General features: G+C 40.8%; 1 protein-coding gene across 2 annotated transcripts in view; it reads left to right on the top strand.

Annotated features, from left to right (window-relative positions):
* Positions 1–20,620, top strand: part of PTCHD4 (patched domain containing 4) — a 66,761-nt gene that overhangs the window by 10,128 nt on the left and 36,013 nt on the right. For both annotated transcript variants that reach the window (XM_063317710.1, XM_063317703.1), the window contains exon 2: positions 15,204–15,684. In XM_063317710.1, coding sequence (XP_063173780.1) covers positions 15,204–15,684 — 481 coding nt within the window. The remainder of the gene's footprint in view (positions 1–15,203; positions 15,685–20,620) is intronic.

The following is a 20,620-nucleotide window of genomic DNA, read 5'->3' as shown; positions in this document are numbered from 1 at the left end:
ATGGAACTAACAAACAAACAAACAAACAAACAGATGCTGTCTTTTTTGGACCTACCCTTTATGTGAGTGTTCTGGTAGCACAATGGCTGTAACTCTTGCCTTGTAAAAAAATGTTCAAAACGCAGCATTTTTAAAATTACTTTTCCTGCTTTTCCCCTCCCTTCCTCCCTCCCTCCCTCCCTCCCTCCCTCCCTCCCTCCCTCCCTCCCTCCTTCCAGTGGTACACCATTTAACCATTTTTCCAATTAACTTCAGGGACAAGGATTTCACACCCAACTTCCAAATAGCCCATGGTAGAATGGGAGTAAAAAGACTTGTGTTCTACAGAACCTGGAGCAGATTGAGGGATTTTGCTACTTTTTTACAGCATTCAAGTTGACAGAAATGAAGACAATCAGAAGTCACCTTTGATTCAGGACTTCTGGGGAAGAAATGATGAACTGAAGATGGCTCTCAACAACTGCAGCAGAATGAAGAGCCGGCGAGTGGAACAACTCTTCAGGATTCCTCTCTGGACAAGGAGAGGACTTGGGATCACCTACAGTGATCCAAACAGTTGCTCCTCGTGAGGAGACTGTAAGGCAGTGGTCTCTGGCAGGTTTAGAGCTCTGGGAGACGAGGGACCGCCATCTTTGCCCAAACTGCGGTCGGCGCCTTTATGGACACTGGGTTCGCCTACTTCCTTTTCTAATCACTTTTGGAAATTGCTTATTAACTGCTCTTCAGCTATTAGGAACCTTTGGAATGAAAAGTTTTTTACAACACCAGGTGACTCTCCTTCAATCCTTTGCGAAAGAAATTTTCAATGTAAGTTTAAGGACAAAAATTCTTGTTTTGGAATAAACAGCAAAAAGGAGATTAGGACACTGATTTTGGAAAATTACAAAGGAACTAAAGGTCCAGATGGATTTGAAATAAGATTTTGAAATTAATTATAAGAATCCTTCCTGTGGGAAAATGCTGTAGTTTTGCATTCTTTAAAAAAACTAAGCATGATAGGATGGGACTTCAAAGGGTAGACGCTAAAGAGGACTAGAAGGAACTAAAGATTACAATTAAAGAAGAACATTTTATTTTGACTTACTAATACAGAATAGAGCAAAATTTATTTATTTATTATTTAATTTTTATTTTTATCTCTCCTTAATTATTTTTTATAAATAACTCAAGGTGGTGAACATACCTAATACTCCTTCCTCCTCCTACTTTCCCTACAACAACAACCCTGTGAGGTGAGCTGGGCTGAAAGAGAGGGACTGGCCCAAGGTCACCCAGCCGGTTTTCATGCCTAAGTTGGGACTAGAACTCTCAGGCTCCTGGCTTCTACCGTTGCCTTAACCACTAGACCAAACTGGCTCTCTTACTTTTACATATTGAGGGATATTTATGAACAATGGACCCAGAAGTTAATTTTAAGAGTGTCTGGCATTATAGACAGACTGTGTTTAAAAGGTGTTATGGAAGAGAACAAGCTTTACTGGACAAGACTGAGACTGATTTGGAAGTGGATTTAAAAATGACACTACAAGAATGGAAAAAGATGTTACACTGGACATGCAAAGAAACTGACTGATGTCTTAATAATTAAAAGGGATGTACAAATAACAAACAAAAAGAGTGACTTGGATAACTTTCCTATACTGGATTAACAAAAGAGACCTGTTAAAGTTTTAAATAATTTTGTGAGAAGGGACAAAGAAAAAATGAAAAGAAATCAAATTCTAGGACGTTATTTGAAGTGACTAAAGATCAAGGCTATTAAAAGTAAAAGAATATAAAGTTGGTTTATTTGATCAAGGTTAAAATAGGTACCTTGTTATATCTGATAACCCTTAATGGACTTTTGCTGACCAGGACTGAACAACAAGGCTTTAAGGATTTGTTAATAGCTAAGAGATGGGATATGGGAAGAAGAGATCATTTGTTGTATTTTAAGAGAAGATGATAAGTTACTAAAATTGTTTATACTTGTGATGAAGGGGGAAGTAATTTCTTTATACATTTCTTTTTCTTCACTATATTCTTTTTTTCTTTCTTTTCTATTTTCTATTTTTTCTTTTCTGCTCTTTCTATTTTTTCTTTTTTTCTTTTGTTTTTCTTAGTTCGTATTAGTTTCTATCTTTTTAATTGTAATGTTTAAAAGAGAAGTCACCTTTGATTCAGAGGGTTTAGGAAGTGGAAACACTGCCAGTGCCAGTTGTTTGAAGGTGATGAGCTGAAATCTGTCTGAAGATTTAATAAGCTTGTTCATGGATTAAAACATTGACCAGAACTTCTTAGCACATTACGTTGTTAACTGATCATGCACAAGGCTTGCCTTGTGACATGATGCGTGTCTCATCATTTAGGCTTCACCGTGGTTAGAAACAGAGGACTATGTTCACTGCAAGAATGTCTGTGTCACCCGCAACTGCTTTTTAGAGATACATTTAGTCGTTTGCAAAGGAACTCTGTATTTTAATTTTTCTTCACTATTTTTCTCTCTGAAACAGCTGGGTTGGGGGCAGAGGAGTTGGTGAAAAAGCATATTGATTTTTTGGAATAAGGAAACTCATACGAAATGGATTTACTGGCCTTTAAGGTAATATAGGACTCTGTGGTTTTTCTGCTAAGACCTGACAAGGACACCTCTCTAGACGTAAGATTTTTTGTTCTTGAGATTAACATCCAGAGCAATTCTGCTGCAGCATCAAATGCTCTGGCTTCTGCCCTGGGAGAGCAACACTGTTGCTCTGCCTTACATGAAACCAATTCAGTAAATTGAGAGGAGGCAGAAGATCATGGAAACTTGGCTAGATCCATCAAACCTCTGGGAGACCGTATTAAAAATGGGCTAGAAGCTTTCTGAGAGAGTATTTAGGAAGGGCTATTTCCAGCACTGTTACTGAGTCAGAATGGGCAATTTTAGGGATGGTTGAAGCTCATATTCTATTTTTCTGCTGGGGGCAGCCGAACAGTCAAATGCCATGATGTCACTGAAATGGTAGGCTGGGATTCTATGTAGCCATCTTTGGGGTGGTCTTGCTGTCCAAATTCTGGGGGCCACAAAATGAGGCCATATGTGGCTTGTGAGTTGCAGGTTTCCCTTCAACTTCTGACCTATAGTTACAGGGCACGTGGGCTATACTGCCAGAACTGTTTGTGACAGAGCTGGCACATTTGGCTTTAACTTTGACTCTCAAAGGTCATTTCAAGGACCATTCAAATCTACTTCATGGTCTCACCAGGGCCCAGCTCTTGATTCGCCTGATCACTGCAGTGACATGCTATAGCATGAATTTGTAACAGACAGATTGATTTTTTTCTTCTTCAGATGCTCTGGGAGTGTTTTATCACGTCTAACGTATTTATGGGAAGCTGGAATTATCCTCTACAAAAGGAAGAGAAATTAAAAGCCAGGTTTCTGCAAAACATATTGCTGGATTTTGCCAGTTTGCAAAATTGGGATGGCTATTCCACAATGAAGTGACTTTCATAGGATCCAAGACAGATATCCCAATATTTATTAAATGCTATTATCTCATGATGCATATGCTTCCACAGTGGTTTTTAAATGACCTCTCTTTCTTACTGCTACCCTTGGTTAAAACAGGACAACTTAAAACATACATTGTAGAATCTGTGCCCACAGACACTTTTCTCACTGCCTGCCAAACTCTGCTGCACCAATTTCTTTTCTTTTCTTTTTGAAGTATGTTAATTTTAAACATAATTAAATGGGAAGCTGTATTGCTGCAAAGCAGTGGGTTCTAAACATGACATTTATTTTTGAGCATACCACAGAGCTTGATACAAGTGCCAGAAGCATTTCTAGAAAGTGAGAATGGGTGATTTCAGCACAGTGCTTTATGGGGAAATATGCCTATGTAGACAGAAAGATGTGGTGATGGACCCTGCATCTGGAGGAGGCATTAGAAAGCATCTTGAGGGGCTAAAGGTAATTGTGTGATAGTTTATGTGGGCTTACTTGCCTGATTTGCTTATCATTATTTGTATGCTTTCTTGCTGGCTTTCTAAAAACATGTATGGATGTGTTTGTTAGCTGGTTTGTTTGTGGGCTGGGCATGTTTTCTAGGGCTACCAGATCTGGGCTGGAAAACTGCTAGAGGGCAACTACTAGAGGGCAGCACACCAAAAAATTGCTGCCCCTTGTGACCACACAGATTTTTGTAGCCCAGCTACAGGGCAGCTCAATTTCTACAGCACCCAGTGCTCAGGCCTGTGCAGAAGCTCCCAAACTCAAAAGGCAATCCTAAGGTTTTTATCAAAGTCTGGCCCCAAAACTTCATGGCCATGTTTCCATGGTACAGAGACTGCAGGATCTAACCTTGACTGGAGAGTTCCCAGGATCTGGAGCACCTGTTTAATCCAAGAGCCTGGGAAACTATAGAGATAAACTCGTGCTTAACAAAAACAGTCTTGGGGTTTTCTCTTCTCCCCCCCCCCACCAATTATACTAATGTTTAGCCCGCTAAACATTAGTATAATTCAAAATAAACTCTTAAGCTTCCTTGTGTGAAGGAGAAAAATCAAAATATGTCACTTAAACTCCTCGAAATACAATGGTCTTCTGCGTTGCCACTACAGTAGATTAGGTATTTTTGAGACTGGAAATGCAGCAGGTCCAAACTGGGATGTCAATAGGAATAACTATAAATACTGCTCCTGGGTTATATTAGGCAGAAAATATTTATCTTTTAATGCAGATATTAATTTTTTTAAAATCATATTTTTCATCTGTAATTCATCCAAAGTACAAATCCTGACTTACATCCATTTTTACTAATTCTGAAGTCTGGATTATCCAATAGAAAAAGGATCAAAATGCTCTTTCCTGCAAACAGTGTATCACAGTCTTCAAACTGAGGTTTGGAATAGGAAGTAGAACCATTTGAAACATGTTGTGTTTTGACAGCCCAACTAAAGGTGTTCTATATGAAGATTAAAAACTGAAGAGGGGCCCAGGTGGGAAAATTTCCATTAAGGGAATTGTCCAAAATGTGCTACTAATTTTAATAGCAAAATGCAAAATGATACACTTAAAACGTGGAAAATCAATTCTCCCCTTTAACAGAGAGTTGCAACTTTTAAAAAGATACAAGAATATTTCAGCATTGAAGATCCCCAGAAAAAATTATGAAATATTATATTACATTAAAAATATATTTTGCAGATATGTGTAGAGGAATTCCATGCAAGGTATTTAGAATATTAACCTTGCCCCAAAGGGTGACATTTAAAGACTGACATTGATTGAGACCCAAAGAGATATTCTTATGTTTTGTTCTTTTTAAAGTAATTATCTTTAAATAAATATCTCATGGGATAAGAACCCAAAGACAGTTAATATATTCACTACAAGGAACTAATAATTGCTTAATTAATTAATGGGTAATTTTTTGTCTTTGGCAGAAATTCAAACTTGGACCAGTTAATTGAATATCCTGTTATTTTCCCAAATACATTTATCAAATGCATCAAAGTTGGAACTGAGACATGGACATGGAGTGCAGATATAAATAATAACAGCAGCATATAATATAAATTTATACTCTAATGAATTATGATATAAACCATGAATATTATTAAGCGATAACAGCACAAATACTAAAAATCAAAGGGAAAGTATGCATCCCAGCTCAGTGCCTTAGTGAAAAAGTGGATGAAAAGCTACCATTAACTTTCACTTTGGATACAGGAACTGCATAAGTGTACTTGTTTGTTTGTTTTTTTAGCATCACCTTGTGAGCTTTCCTGTGAAATAGGTACTTTATTGCACTTTATGAATTGGCATTTGAAGCTTAGTTCCTTGGGAATGCTGCTCTTGATAAATGGACATTTTGCAATTGCCCACACTTACTGTGGAAGCTATTGTATGTAGAGCTACCAGATCTGCAGGCAAGAATCTTGAGAACCCTTAGATGGCAGCAGGAAATTAGGTTTTTCTGTACCTCTTTGCTGCCATCTAGTGTTTGTCCAGATTCTTGAAGCCAAGAACTGGTAGCCCTACATTTTTTGAGAGAACCTACAATATGCCTTCAAAATTGCAAACTTCCTTCCAGCACCCTCCACTGCCCCTCCCCCCCAAAGACTGGGGACTCTGCTGTAGTCCAGAGAAACCCGATATTTGTCTGTGCATGGACTGCACTAAGCCAGGGCAAAATCTAAATTTGATTGCATTTCATTTACATGTTACATTTGAACTGAAGCTAATTAGAGTTCATACGACTATGTGCTGTAGGTATGTATGTAATGTCAGCTGCTTTAAAATTTATAATTCAGTAGGGAGTTCTGAAGGATTCCGAGAGTGGCATCCAAGGCTTTTGGGGTTCTCCTGTGATCCAGGGACTCGGACTGCATATCACCGCTTCAGCTAGCCCCTTTGAACCTGGCTGTATTGGCTCAGCACTCTTCGTCAGGATCTGCTGGTGGACTGCTTATCCCACCTAGTCAAAGAGCGGCAGTACCCGATTAGCATCTCCGAAATGCTGGAGAGAGAGTTTTTATCTAATCTTATTGTCACGCAGAGAATATATAACCCGCTGTAACCAATTTATTATACAGTAATCAAGCTTGTTAAAGTGTGTAATAACGTTGCAGTGGATGATATACTGTACCTCCTACCTGGCAATTCTGTCTCAAGGACTTACCCATTTCCAGGAGGGGAAAAAAAAAACAGTACATAATACAGAGCTTCCATTTGCAGCAAGGGTAAATCTAATTAAACTGTCACATTCATCACTTCCTTACAACCAAAGTCAGCTGAATGCAGGCATGATTGTTTCTGCTTATTTTTATTCAAATGCAGTTATACTTTTAAATTTCTTAGACTTTAAATTGGTGGGGTTTTCTCTCTCTGCTTTGAACCTAGGAAATCATTCCACAAGATCAGGTCAGAATATCCACCATTTAGCATTGTCTGGAGTAGCTGTTCTTGGGGGGTCTGACACATATAATCTTTCTGAGACGTGCAGTTTTTCCCTCTTTGTGTATGTGCCTTTGAGCCAGTATTTACTCTGGTGACTGCCTGGACAAGTCACTCAGTTTTCTTGGCAAGGTTTTTCAGAAGTGGTTTGCCCTTGCCTGCCTCCTAGGGCTGAGAGAAAGTGACTGGCCCAAGGTCACCCAACTGGCTTTGCGCTAAGGCAGGACTAGAACTCACACACTTCCAGTTTCTAGCCTGGTGCCTCAACCACTATACCAAAACACTACACCAAACTCAAATAATTTTTCCTATTACTTGCTTAATAAATCTGAGATTCATTGTGGGACTTGCTGTGTGTCACGTATGTTCTTGATAGGATCCTTCTCTGTCACTCAGAGCTTAAGAAAATCTCCATAGTTTAAAGCCTTAGTTTAAAGCCTTAGATCTTCCAGTTCCCCCCTTTTAAGGTAGCTCCAGATATTGCAACTGCTGTGGGAGGCCCCCATGATTAAACAGCCTATAAACATTATTACACCATATAAACAGTTCCCATTATTACACAGCCATGGGCATACAACTGGAAACCCTGGTTGTGGTTCTGTTCATGTCAGAACAGAAGGGAGCTTGCTACCCTACCGCTTGGCCACAGATAGCATTTGAAAGCTGTGGAGGACAATTCAGGCACAGTGGCTGGGGAGGGAAAGAAAGCTCTGACTAGTCTGCAGTTTGCTCTTTATCTGAGCTGAGCTGGAACAGCATAGCAAAGAATGGCCAGGAGAAAAAGAACATTTTTCTTAGCAAAGTCATACATAATTTCAGTCCTGGCTGTCTCTCCTGCTGCTGGAAAGGAGTGCTCCACCATTCTGGGTTCCCCTACAAGCACATTGGCTCACTTTTTCTGAAGAGATTAGGCAAACAAAATACACTTGAAATTCCTTCTCTTGAAATGGGCTGTGGACTACTGTACCCTAGTGGGTGATACACTGGCATCATTAAACATTCAGTTGAACACCTGTTTCAATTTAATCAAAGAGCCTATAAATTGGCTATGAAGATCCCTGAGATTTTGTATGTCTTTACAAGTAGCACCTTAATGTTTTTCTAGATGCCCTTCTTTTCCATATTCATACTTGTGGGATTGTTGTTTTCTGCACCTAAAGCTCACCTTTCAGGACCCCCCAAATCTATGCAGTATTTTTAATCTGAGGTTAGGATTGGCTTAGGTCCTAGGACACTATTGGGAAATATGAATGAGCATTTTGTGGCTATCCAAATGATACGAGATTGCAACTTCCATCGTCCCTCACCTTATAGGCCAGGAGTGATGGGAGTTGGAGGGGGTAAAGGCTGGCAGAGTCGGGCATACTGAGGCTGGCTCATCAAAATCAAGATAAGTTTTTCTTTCTCTCTCTCATTTTTTAAAGCCCTTTTTAGAATGAGGAATCTGTCACCTTTCCTGCATTCCAAAACAGTATATGGAAGAAAAATCTAATTTCTTCCACTTCTTTCTCTTTCCCTCTTCCCTCTTTCCCCATACTACTTGCAACCTCATATCCTCCTATATCTCTGTAGTTAACCATTAATTTGCTATTTTGTCAGCTTTCCTCTTTAAAAAAAATAAAAAATCTACTACTGATCCTGTAAATAACTTACAGCAGCATTCTCTCTCCTTCTGTCAAATAATTATTTGCACCATGCTTCTTAAATGTGGAAAACATGCCAGTTTTGTCTAGTGGTTAAGGCAACGGACTAGAAACCAGGAGACTGAGAGTTCTAGTCCCGCCTTAGGCATGAGAGCCGGCTGGGTGACCTTGGGCCAGTCACTCTCTCTCAGCCCAACTCACCTCACAGGGTTGCTGTTATGGGGAAAATAGGAGGAGGAAGGAGTATTAGGTACGTTCCCTGCCTTGAGTTATTTGTAAAAATAATAAAGACAGGATAAAAAAATAAAATAATTTCTGGGCCAGGTCTTCGGAACCAATCTAATGGTGGCAGAACTGTGATAGAAAGTTCCTTTAACTCATCTGGGCTATATCCCCCCCCCCCCCCGCTACACACACACACACACACATCAATCTTTTGCATTCTGGAAAGGTTTATTCTGTAACTCAAAGAAATTCTTTATTGACAGGAAGAGATATATGTAGCCTAAGTAAGACCAGTCAACATTTTTTTTTTCCAGAGCTGCAGGATGTATTGCAAAAGTGATTGCATTTGATGTAGTAGCTATTTATTTGCATTCAGTCCTGTTTTCTTCTGGAGCCTTCTATATATTACTCTCTTGTAGCTCACTCAGAGCCTTCTGATTGGGGCAGACTAGAGAAACTGTAAATAAATACATAGCATCTGATTTTCAGCTTGCATATTTTTCTCCTCTTTCCAAGGTCATTTCAGGAGCTAAGATGTGCCTGAAAAGTCTTTTATGTATACATGTACAGAGGAAATAAATATCATAAATATGTATTTGCAAATGTATGCATTTTTGTGGCTACTTTAGATGGATTTAGTCCCAGGAATAAACTGGGCCAACTAGAGACCCACCCTGGATTTCAGTTTAAGAAGAGAGTACAACTTCTCAGAAGTAAGCCAGGGTATGTCATGAGTCATTCTCTGTGCTGTTTTCCTAGTAAAATATTCTAAAAGCTATATTGTCTGCCTGTTGGTGGCGGGATGATCCCATAGCTTATTAGAACTTTTCTGGATTCTACTTTAAAGTGAATCTACACTTAGCTGTTGCTTTCTGTAGAGAGTGAGCTGGGAATGCAGATCAATACTGTGCCAAGTCTGAAGCTTTGGCTCAGCAAATTGGTCCATTACAAATGTTACATGTGTCTGGGCAAGCATTTTGTGGAAGGGACACAATCAACAGCAAGAGCTGTACGGCATTATTACCACGATCACATACAATAATAAAATGCCCTGCAATTCATTATTTCTTTAGCTCACCCTTATATTTCTATAAGGGTGTGCAAAATATAATTCTACTCAATTTCTTAGGATTACTGATCCTTTTGAAAATGGGGAACTCTTTGGGGTTTTCATGGCGTGTGTGTGTGTGCATGTGTGTATCAAATGACAGGGATTTTCAGTGGTGTCTTTAAGTACTAAACATATGAAATGTTTACATTTCTTTTCCCTTCCCTTCTCACTGATTCAAGCAATGGCTAAACTGCCCAGGACAACGATCCTAGGCAGCAGATTCCCCTGCAGTTGTGCTTCGTGATGGCATTTAATGGATATCTGTATCTATGACTGTATATTGTTGGTGGTATCAGTGGAATCTTATTGAGCCCCTAAGAAAGATTATTGCATTTTTATCCAGATGCTCAAAGCTGGTAACAAGGATTATGACATTCTATTCCAACTTTCATCCACCTAGACTCCCCAAGCTATACAGGCACTGCAACTCCCATAATTTGGCCAGCACATCTGGTAAGCGTCAAACTGGGAAAAGCTGCTCTACTCCATAATTTGTTTCTGAGTTTTCATTTATATAACTGAGAATTTCTATTTATTTATTTATCAAATTTTATCACCGCCTATCGCCCCCCAAAAGGAGGGACTCTGGGAGGTTGATTCATCTGATTTAAGATTCAGAAGAATATTTGACTCCCCCTAAGTGATAAAACAAAAATAGTACTGATCACAACCTGAGTAAAATAGAAGGGTTATTGTGCAAATGTTAGGTTCCACTACAAATCTTGGTAATCGTTAAATGTGTAGCTATGCTCTGCTTCTAGACCTCATGACTTGGGATTCTTTGGGTGATTATTGCTCAGCTAAGAGCTAAGGTTGTAGATTATGGCTGCAGTTTTCTCCTTTACTGAATTATTAAAGGTTTATAGCTGGCAATTTTAGCTCCCCACAAGCAAGGATATTTACACCATTCTTGTGCCATATTCGGGATTATTATCATTCAGTAAAAAAAAGTTATTTTTTTTAGTATTAAAATATTATTTCAATTATCAAATCAGATTTAACAATAAACCCAAGTAAATTCAGAGAAGAATGAAGTTTCCTTTACAGCTCATCTGAAATCATGTTTTCTAGGGAAGGTGAGAGAATCTAGAATTGTATCATTTCATGGGTGCAAACTGTGTGGGGGATAATGTGGTGCATGCCTGCTCCCCCCTCCCCGCCCAAGCCCCATTCTGAGCTAGGCCACCAAACTAACTGGTGTCATCAAACTCCATCAGTAGTGCAGTAATGACTTCAGGAATAAAAAACGTATCTTGTGGTCCGGACTCTTGAGTTTTCTGTGCCAACACAGGTGGCTGCCAGGAAGCAAATCAGTAGTCTATAAATCAGCTGCAGGCCAGAGGTAAGCAAGCCCAAGCTCTATCACAGCTAGTTGGAATAAAACAGCCTTTGAAAAAGTCCTTTTGTGGTATCTTTGAAGATAAGACGACATTCATCGTCCAACAGGCAAGCAGAGATCAAAACCAGTAAACTATCCATCAGGCAACAAATTGAAAGGAGAAGCAAGAGGTGAGGCCAGAGGAAATCCAAGGTCCAACACATGTTCACGTGGAATATTCACCAGCAACTAATTTCAGTACTGTCCAAAGGGAATGAATGCAGTAAATAACCTCACAAGTGCAGAGCTGAGATCCATCAAATCATGGCTGCAGAGTCTGCTGTCCTGTTAGCATTTACATGGGTAGCCTCTCAGATCTGGGAAGTTCAGCCATCTGGTCCTAGATCTCCATTAAATGCCTCTGCCTAGTGGCTGAACTTCTGAATCTGAGTTACTATTAGTGGGACTGGGTAAGGGAGCCTGTGAACTTGCTGGCTTTGACAAAGTCAGAGCGAGGTCACTGGCTCCAGTGCTGCTAAAATCTCCAACGACAGGACTGTTGCTACTCAGTGCCACTAGCTCCATTTCCTCTCCATCCTTCTCATCTAAAAACATGTCCCCTAGCAGGATCATAATACTGAAGCTATAGAAACTCCTACTCCTTGCCTCTCTCAACCCAAACAGCCGATAGTCAAAATCAGCAACATTCCCTCACCATGGAAGAGATAAGAAAGACGAAGGGTACCCTGGGACTGAGTAGTGCAGGGTATGCTCATCTGGTAGAATCCCACAGAGTAGAGCTTGGAATGAGACTCTGAAGCAGGAGTCAGGAACATGTTCCTTTCTACTTGGAAGTGAACATATGAGTAGCTCCACCATGATTTAAATGTGGGCCAAATATATTGCAGCTTCGCTGTTTGGCCAATCAGAGATATGCTTCTCTCCCAAACCCTTCAAGAGATGAGGATGCCTATGAAGTTTTTGTTCAGCCTGGCTTCCAACCAGAAGGAAGCGCTAGAGTACTTTAACACCATCAGCATTCTAAGATGCTCTAGCATGTTCCAGTTTTTCAGAAGCAAGTGCGAGAGGAAGCACATTCAGTATGGTTGAGACACCCTAGATTTCCTTCAGGTGTTGTGTCCCCCAACTCTCTCTCTGGCACCAAAAACATCTAAAACTCCCATTTCTGTAGTTGTGCATTTTCATCTGCTTCATGAAGGTGTCATAGACCCCTATAACTTGACTGAAGGCTGCCCTCCCTCCCTTCTGCCTGTAAATTGCTGGGTTTATGCTCATGAGTCTTGATTCAATGGCAGATTTAGAAATTAATTTTAAACAGATATCACTGATTACAATGATTAATAAATATTAATCAGTGATATCGTGAATTGTTTCTTCATGTTTCGTTACTGAATGCAGTATAATCCTTCCTGAAGTATTTTAAGAACTGGCATGAGATTATAAATTGCCGTTTGTATCAACTACTGGAAAATAATATTATCTGCTTATCAAAATATCCAGTCAGCAGTTGTGTTAGACAAAGGCAAGCAGGCAGGCAGGCTGGCTGATTGACTGACTGACTGACTGACATGTGACTTAGTATCTATGTCTTTTGCATTCCTTGGATAATTGGCATCTCCCAGGAATGGCAGAATCTCTCTTCCCATTCTCTCTACAGTACTGTCACGTACCTCTCACTATTCCAGTATTAGCATATCACATTAATTTCCGTAAGGGATAGCTTGGATGAGAGGATCATGAATGGAATGGGTGTATATTGTCTATCTAAAAACTTCAGCTCAGGTTGAAAGGACTGTGTCCTACACAGGTATGAGCCGTGTGTTGTCCAATCCACAAGAACCAGAAGTGAATCCAGAAATGCTTATGTTACTTCCTATAAATACTAAGTGTAAGACAATTGTGCAGGAAGAAATTGCTGACCAACTGGGAATAACTTTGCAGGCACCGGACAATTACATGCATGACAGTTTTGTGGGAAGTGATTCTCTCTTCCTTCCTACTTTTATGTTGCCTGTCTTGAAGGGCTGACAGCTTGACTATCCAAATATATGTGGCAGGAGGACAAGAGTGACATAGTTTTCATGCCTTGTAGAGTCACAGACATGACAGAAGCTTTGCTTCTAGATTCTTATGTAAATTATGGGATTATTAGGTTTAAAAAGAATTATTTCATTATATTATTGTTCAGGGCAAGATATAATTAACAGTACACTAGTGATCTTGAGCATAGGACAACTGGTAGCAATTATTCCAAATCAATTAACTTGCAATTTATAGTTTGGGGATGATTCTTTGTGTTATGATTTCAAATTTTTATTGATGGATTAATAATAATAATTGGTCATGGAATCTGTCCATAATTTCTGTTAGAAAAATAACAATTGTGAAAGTAGCCTCATGCATAAATGATTATGACTGGTTCCAATTTCGTTTGTACTTTTCTTTAAAAAAATAATAAATGGTTTTTTTCCTTAAAAAGGCAGTTTTTGAGTAGGAATTACATTCATTTTTTAAATGATTGAAAAGCAAAGCAAATGCATTCTCATTCATTGTTTTGATGTGAAATAACCAAAAATATAAATGAAAGGAAAAGCATATTCAAATCCTTTCATTTCTGCTGTTCATTTCTCATAGTAGGAATTCGCGAAAATTGACACAAGGCAATACATTAAAATGGTCTGATAGCAAATTGAAACTCAGCTTACATTCTGTGTGAACAGACAGACAGACAGACAGACAGAAACTTGATTTGGTGGAATGTGGGGAAGATCTAGAACAACACAATCTTTTTTTTAACTATTTGAACCAAGAATCAAATTAACATTTATTATATAACTTCAAAGGAATTGTAAACGGGGTTCCTTTAAGACTACAATTTATGTTAACATTTTTAGCTCTCTCAGTAACATGACTTGTAGTAACTTATTTTATAAAATATCTGCAGGCTGCTAATCCTTGCCTTCCCTAGCAATAAATACTTTATGTGTTCTTCAACCTGTCACTCTGACAGTTGGAGAATTTCCTTTAGGTAGGACTCCAGTCTGTCTCTCCATACTTCCCAATTCCATGTTCAGTTCCTTTTTATCACATTTATAATCTAAGGAATTTAGAATGATCCTTCCCCCATTTATTCTTACAAACTTTATGTGAGGTTGGGTAATAGTGGGGGCTGGTTCAAATTCACCCAGTAAACTTCACAAAGGTGTGGGAATTTTAACTGGATCTCTCCATGCCTTGCCAGGTATTTTGCTGCACCACACTTAGTTCCTTAGTGCTCTCCAGATGGAAGAGACAGTTTATTATTGCTTCTCTTCAAGATACAAGTATCTTACCAACTTTGGAGAAGGGAACCAGTCTCAGAAAAACTTTCCAATCCACTAACCCCTTAAAGTGATGTTATGGGAAATGAAAGTTCCAGTTTCAAGAAGACTTAAAAAGAGTGGTGCCAGCGGTTGAGAAAGATAGAACATCCAAGGAATCTTGGATCATCCAATGCCATAAAATGCAAAGCAGCAGTCAGACTGGTCTATATCCCCCCTTCCCATTGAGAGGGTATTTTTAAAAAGAAAAGGAGGAGGCAGCAAAACTTGTGAATGTTGTTGCTTTGTTGGTTCTCCCTACTAGTTTGCAAGAATGTGTAGTTAAATTAATATGCACAGAAGGTTGCTGATTGAAGAACTTTGGCGTGTCCTTGCCATCCTTGCAATTTCCCCAGTTGGCCGTTGTCCTCCATGAGCTTTCCATCATCCTCAAGGGCTCCTCTCCTTTGTCTTTATGGTCCCACTTCAGACTTCAAAACTTAGTTCAAATTGCTTATAATTTTGGTCATCCAAGAAAAGCAGGATAACTGGATTTGTCTTGTAGGAAGCTCTTTGTAGGAGAGTTTTTAGAGCTGCTGCTATTTGTACCTTAAGAAAAGGCTTCATCCTAACACACATGTTGCTTGGTTTTTATCTTCAGGATGGAAGAAGCAGCTTTATTGGCCATCAGCTTGGCGGAGTCATGGAGCTGCCGAACAGCAAGGACCAAAGGGTCAAGTCAGCCAGAGCTGTCCAGATCACTTACTACCTCCAGACTTACCATTCTGCAGCCCAGGACGTCATCGGCGAGAAGTGGGAGAATGAATTCTGCAAGCTGATACACAAGCTCCAGCTCCAGCACAAAGAACTGCAGCTGTATACCCTAGCATCCTTTAGTCTGTGGAGGGACTTCCACAAGACCAGCATCCTAGCCAGGGGCAAGATCTTAGTGAGCCTCGTGCTGATTCTGTGGGCGGCTATCCTCTCCAGCTCCATGAAAGATTGCCTTCGTAGCAAGCCATTTCTTGGGCTCTTGGGAGTACTCACAATCTGTATCTCCAGTGTTACTGCTGCAGGGATATTTTTCATTACTGATGGAAAATATAATTCAACTCTGTTGGGAATCCCTTTCTTCGCAATGGGTAATTATTTATCTTCATAATAATGGGATTAGTGTTGCTGAATGACAGAATTGTAAATGGGTCCTGTGCTCTACAAGTGCAGGTATTTCTTGATTGATTTATCGGCAGCTTTTAAGCAGTCCTGTTCAGGTGCCTCATCTCTTTGCTAGGAAAAAAAGGAACCCCCAGACAATACTAAGAGGGTAAAATGATTGGGACTGAATCTCAACAGAGAGGCAGGTGTTTTACTGGTCCTAGTTACACAATGCAGGAAAACTTGTTTTTAAAAATTGGAGAGTTGTTGAACTGGTTTTGAAAAAAGTTTGATCAGAAGATCTAGGAGGAGGAGGGCAGGGAGGAGATTAAAACAACTCTGGAAGGTAAAGGGTCCGAAACTGGAACGAAAGGAGTTTAATTTGGAAAAGAGGTTAGCATTCTGACCTTGTTTGTTTGTTTGTTTATAATTTTTATCCCGGTTTATTGACATGAAGTCTCCCTGTGTGAAGTAGGAACGTGTTGCAATGTGTTCATGTGCCTGTTTATTCAGAAATGAAGTGTAAAGCACCCCAAACCAGTTGCATTTAGGACTACAGCTTTGGAACTGCGCGCTCTCTCTCTCTCTCTCTCTCTCTTTCTCTTTCTTTTCTCTTTCTCTTTCTCTTTCACACATACACACACAAAAACACACACATCCTTTGGCCATAATGAGATTTTGCTTTTGACTAAATATCCTCAACATAATTAAATGTCAGATATTTCCAAGTTTTTTTAAAACTTTGACATCATACATTTTCCATAATCTGTAGCTTTCTGAAATTAAGGTAATTGCCAAGATGTTTGCTATAAATTATTATGATGCCATTTATTTCAATTAAATAACAAGCATAATGAAAACTATCCTACTTTTAAGCAAATAACGTGTATTTGGGCAAGTTTAACTTAAATGACAAGACTGACATGATCAGCAAATCAAAACTGCAGCTATAGCCAAAGGATGGGTTTTCTCTCAGCCTGCCTTTATATTGAAATAACTGATCTTACTCTGTGGAGATAGAACATGTATTTGACCTTTAGGTACTGTTCTTTATGGGAATACACTTTCCATTTGATTTTCAGGGCCTTCTCATTTACGAATACATAGCACCTTTATAGAGCACCATGGGCAAAGAAGACTATTTCCCCTTTTTAGAGAGTTATTTAGAAGTAGAATCTACTGCCAGAGTCAATGGGGACCAAATACTCTTAGTTATAATTTCGAGGCCTGTATCTTTCTCTTCGGAATTGTTCACAGAATTTCCGTATAACTAGTGAAAGAAAGAGAGCCAGTTTGGTGTAGTGGTTTAAGACACCATGCTAGAATTCACCAGGAGTCTGTGAATTCTAGTCCTGCCTTAGATGCAAAACTAGTTGGGTGACCTTGAGCCAGTCACTCTCTCTCAGCCTTGGGAAGCAGGCAAGGGCAATCCACTTCCAAAATCTTTCCAAGCAGACTGCAAGGAGTCAACACTGACTCAAAGGCACGTGCGCGCACACGCATGCATGCGCACACACACACAAAATAAAACTACAGAGTAAACATTTCTGAATTTGAGAATTCTTGTAAGGTAAATTTGCACAGCAGTCAAAACTCTATTGTATTCTTGATAGTTAAGAGCACTTTGCTGTGCATATATATACGTTTTCATTATTTAGGATATTCAGAGATATGAATACATCCAGCTTTCTATATTTAAGGAACTGTAGGATGGTTTAATTTAAGAAAACTGTCACTGCTTGTATCTAAAATATAGCAATGCATATCACATCAAGCATCAACTCATTAAGGTTGAAAGGAGCATGCTTCATGGCAGAGATGAGCTGGTGTGGCCTATACATCATCCTTAATAGGATAGTGCCAAACCTAACTCTGAATACTTTCAAATGCTAGCAATACTAGAATGAATTGTGACCAGTTCATTCATTGTGGGAATAATGGCTCCACTTGCAAAAGAACAGAAAGTACATTAATTTATTGACGACTCCATTTAAGCATTTGTTTCTTAAGAATTTATTTTGTTTGGCAGCTTATAAAATTGGTGATGCATAAATTAAAACAATTGAACATCTAAAAGAATCACTCAAGCTCTCTGTCAAGTCTTAATTGCCATAGGTCTAATTTCTGATGCCTTAAACCAAGAGGTCTTACGTTATTTGAAAGCTTCAGTCAGGGCCACAACTAGGGTCTGTGTCACCCGGGGCAAACGTGGATTCCGTGCCCATTTTGGCGCCCCCCAGCGCTCATTTTAGCACCCCCCCCCAGTGCTCATTTCGGCACCCCACCAGCGTGGCACCCAGGGCACATGCCCCGGTTGCCCCCCACTAGTTGCAGCCCTGGCTTCAAGTAGACTTCTGAATCTAGCCTTCTCTCAGTTCTTTCCCTTTCTCTGCTTTCCTTCCACTTCTCAGGAAGTACAATTAGGACAGAGATTTTGGACACAGCAAAGGTTGTTTCTGCCCTGCAACTTATTAAGAGGAAGGCAGGACAACCATAATCTCTCTGGCATTTCCCCAGCCTCACCTACTTCTCCTGTCCATGGTGAATAGTATACACTATGTAGCCAACCAATTGAAATGATCCTCCACAAACAATCCATGTTTCCAATGATGAAACAAGACCATACAATATAAAACAAGTGGATGGGTCTTTTGGATGGGTCTTGGGTGAAAATCCTATCTTTCACTAGCTGGGTGCCCCAGCAAAATTGCTAGGAAGGGTGAGAGATATCTCTCTGGGGCTCTCTTTCTCTCTGTTTCACACGAACCCTGCTGCTTTGTACTGGCTCTCAGCCTGAAGATTCTACCATGTTTTAAAAGATCATCTAGTGAGTTGTAGATACGCCGTTCTGAACATCTCGGAAGAAAACTCTCCTCCTGTGCTGTTTCAGCCAGAGGCCCACATGATACCTGGCACTAGTTGGAGAGAAACTATCCAGCAGGGATATAAATGGCGAGCTTCTTATGTGGCTGCTTTATTGTACTCCTCATATGCCCATAGCATGCAGTGATATTTGCAGAGTCTGGTTGATAAGGATCACATAGAATGAAGTCAATAACACACATGCGATTCTGTAGGCTAGGAAAGAGAGAGGCAATTTCCTTTGTGGTTTAGGAGCATCTGGAAACAATCTCCTTTGAAATAGGAGAACCACCTGCTACATGTTAGTTAGTGTTATAGATTGAAATGACATTATGGAGCTTTCCGTGTGGTCTCGTCATTTTTCATCCCTGATCCTTACCATGCAGGGAGGATGTTTTTCTAAATCTGACATTTCATGCCTTGTGATTTATCCTGTTTCCATATAGAAGCTGCAGCAAAAGTGAAGAATTTTATATTTCTGTTCTGCTGCTAATGAAATTAAAAAATGTCCTCTATAAAACACTCTTCTAGGTAATATCACTCATAGTGACCATTTACTGTAATTATCTATAGCATTCAAAAAATATAATCATATTTTTTTTTAAAAGATCAGTGGCTTAGGCATTCTGTAGAAGTGCCCAAATGTCACTTACCCTGCTTTTAGGTTAGTGCACAAAGCAATCGACTTGTGCGTTTCTAGTCTGAGGTTATGCAGGAGCTACAGCAGACCTAGACCAACTATGGCCCGAGTAATTAAGGCTTATAAAAACCTCATTCATCTCTTCCTCCTTCTCCCTCTTTTATCCTAGTTCCAAAAAGTCCACCCAACTTATCTGGGCAGGAAAAACGTACTGGAAGTGTTGATTTCAGCTCCTCAGCAGAACATTAATTTCCACTGAGCATAGTAGAATCACTAGTCCAAACAAGTCTGACTGGAAAGAAAATAGTTGTAATAGTTTCATGTTCCAGAAGAGATGCTGGGAGTTGTAGTCCAGCTGATTGCTTCTGGAGAAAAGATGTTCTGTGGGAAAGAGGGGCAAGTGCTTTGAGCCTCTGTCATGAGTGCCGTTGAGCTAAAGTCATCAGCGCAATGGCACTCATGACAATGACAAGGAAATAGGTGAAGGGGTACAAGTTAAGTAGCCATCAACCTACAACGACTAACGGCCAACAAACAATAGCCAAATGAATCACGGAGCCACCCAAACCATCAGCGGCAATACAACGGGGATCGCCCAGCTGAAAGCAATCAGCAGAAGAATGGAAACCTGATGATGGGCGATCCCGGAAACCCTCACCCACCGGCAGGGCAACGCATGGGACAAAGGGGGGTGACGTGACCGTGAGCGAGGGGGCGCTGACCAGCGCGGGGTATTTAAACCCCACACCGGCGCGCTCCTGTCACTCTCAGCTTTTTTCTACCAACGCTGTACCTGCCCTGCAATAAACCAGAGCCTGAGTCGCAAACCAGTGTCTGATTGTTATTCAGGGGGAGGCAGCGCATGACATAAAGCTGAGAGTCATAAACTCAGCCTCGCCGAGCCCCACCGGACGACAACGAGCCGCGGGAGGAGTAGACGGCGAGAAGACCAGCAAGATGAGGCCGGAACGGCGCGGGCAAGGAGGGCGAGCCGCGCGGCAAGAGACAGAGGAGGACCGACCAAGGCCAGAGGCACCGCGGACTCCCGGAGCCATGGACGCCCACCCAACCCGACCCGAGCCTCAGCTCCAACCCCAAGGGGAGATGGCGACGGAGGCAACCCGACCGCGGGAGGGAGCAGCACGACTTCCGAAACCAGCGGAGGACCCCGCGCCCCACATCGCACCCCAGCAACGGGCGTGGAGCGACAGCCCCACGGCGCTCGACACGGAGGAGGACGACGGAGACACCCATCAGACGGCGGAGGAAGCGGACCCGCGGCAGAGGGACGATGAACCCCGCCGGCAACCCACCCCCGAGGACGCGCCAACGGAACCGGCCCCAGCGGCGGCGCGGGCTGTGGACGAGGAGGCACGAGCTGAACTCGCGGCTATACGGGCTCAGCTGACGGAACTCCGGAC

Source organism: Candoia aspera, chromosome 1, assembly GCF_035149785.1.
Source record: "Candoia aspera isolate rCanAsp1 chromosome 1, rCanAsp1.hap2, whole genome shotgun sequence".
Taxonomy (NCBI): Eukaryota; Metazoa; Chordata; class Lepidosauria; order Squamata; family Boidae; genus Candoia; species Candoia aspera.
This window is presented reverse-complemented; position numbering and strand designations above follow the sequence as displayed.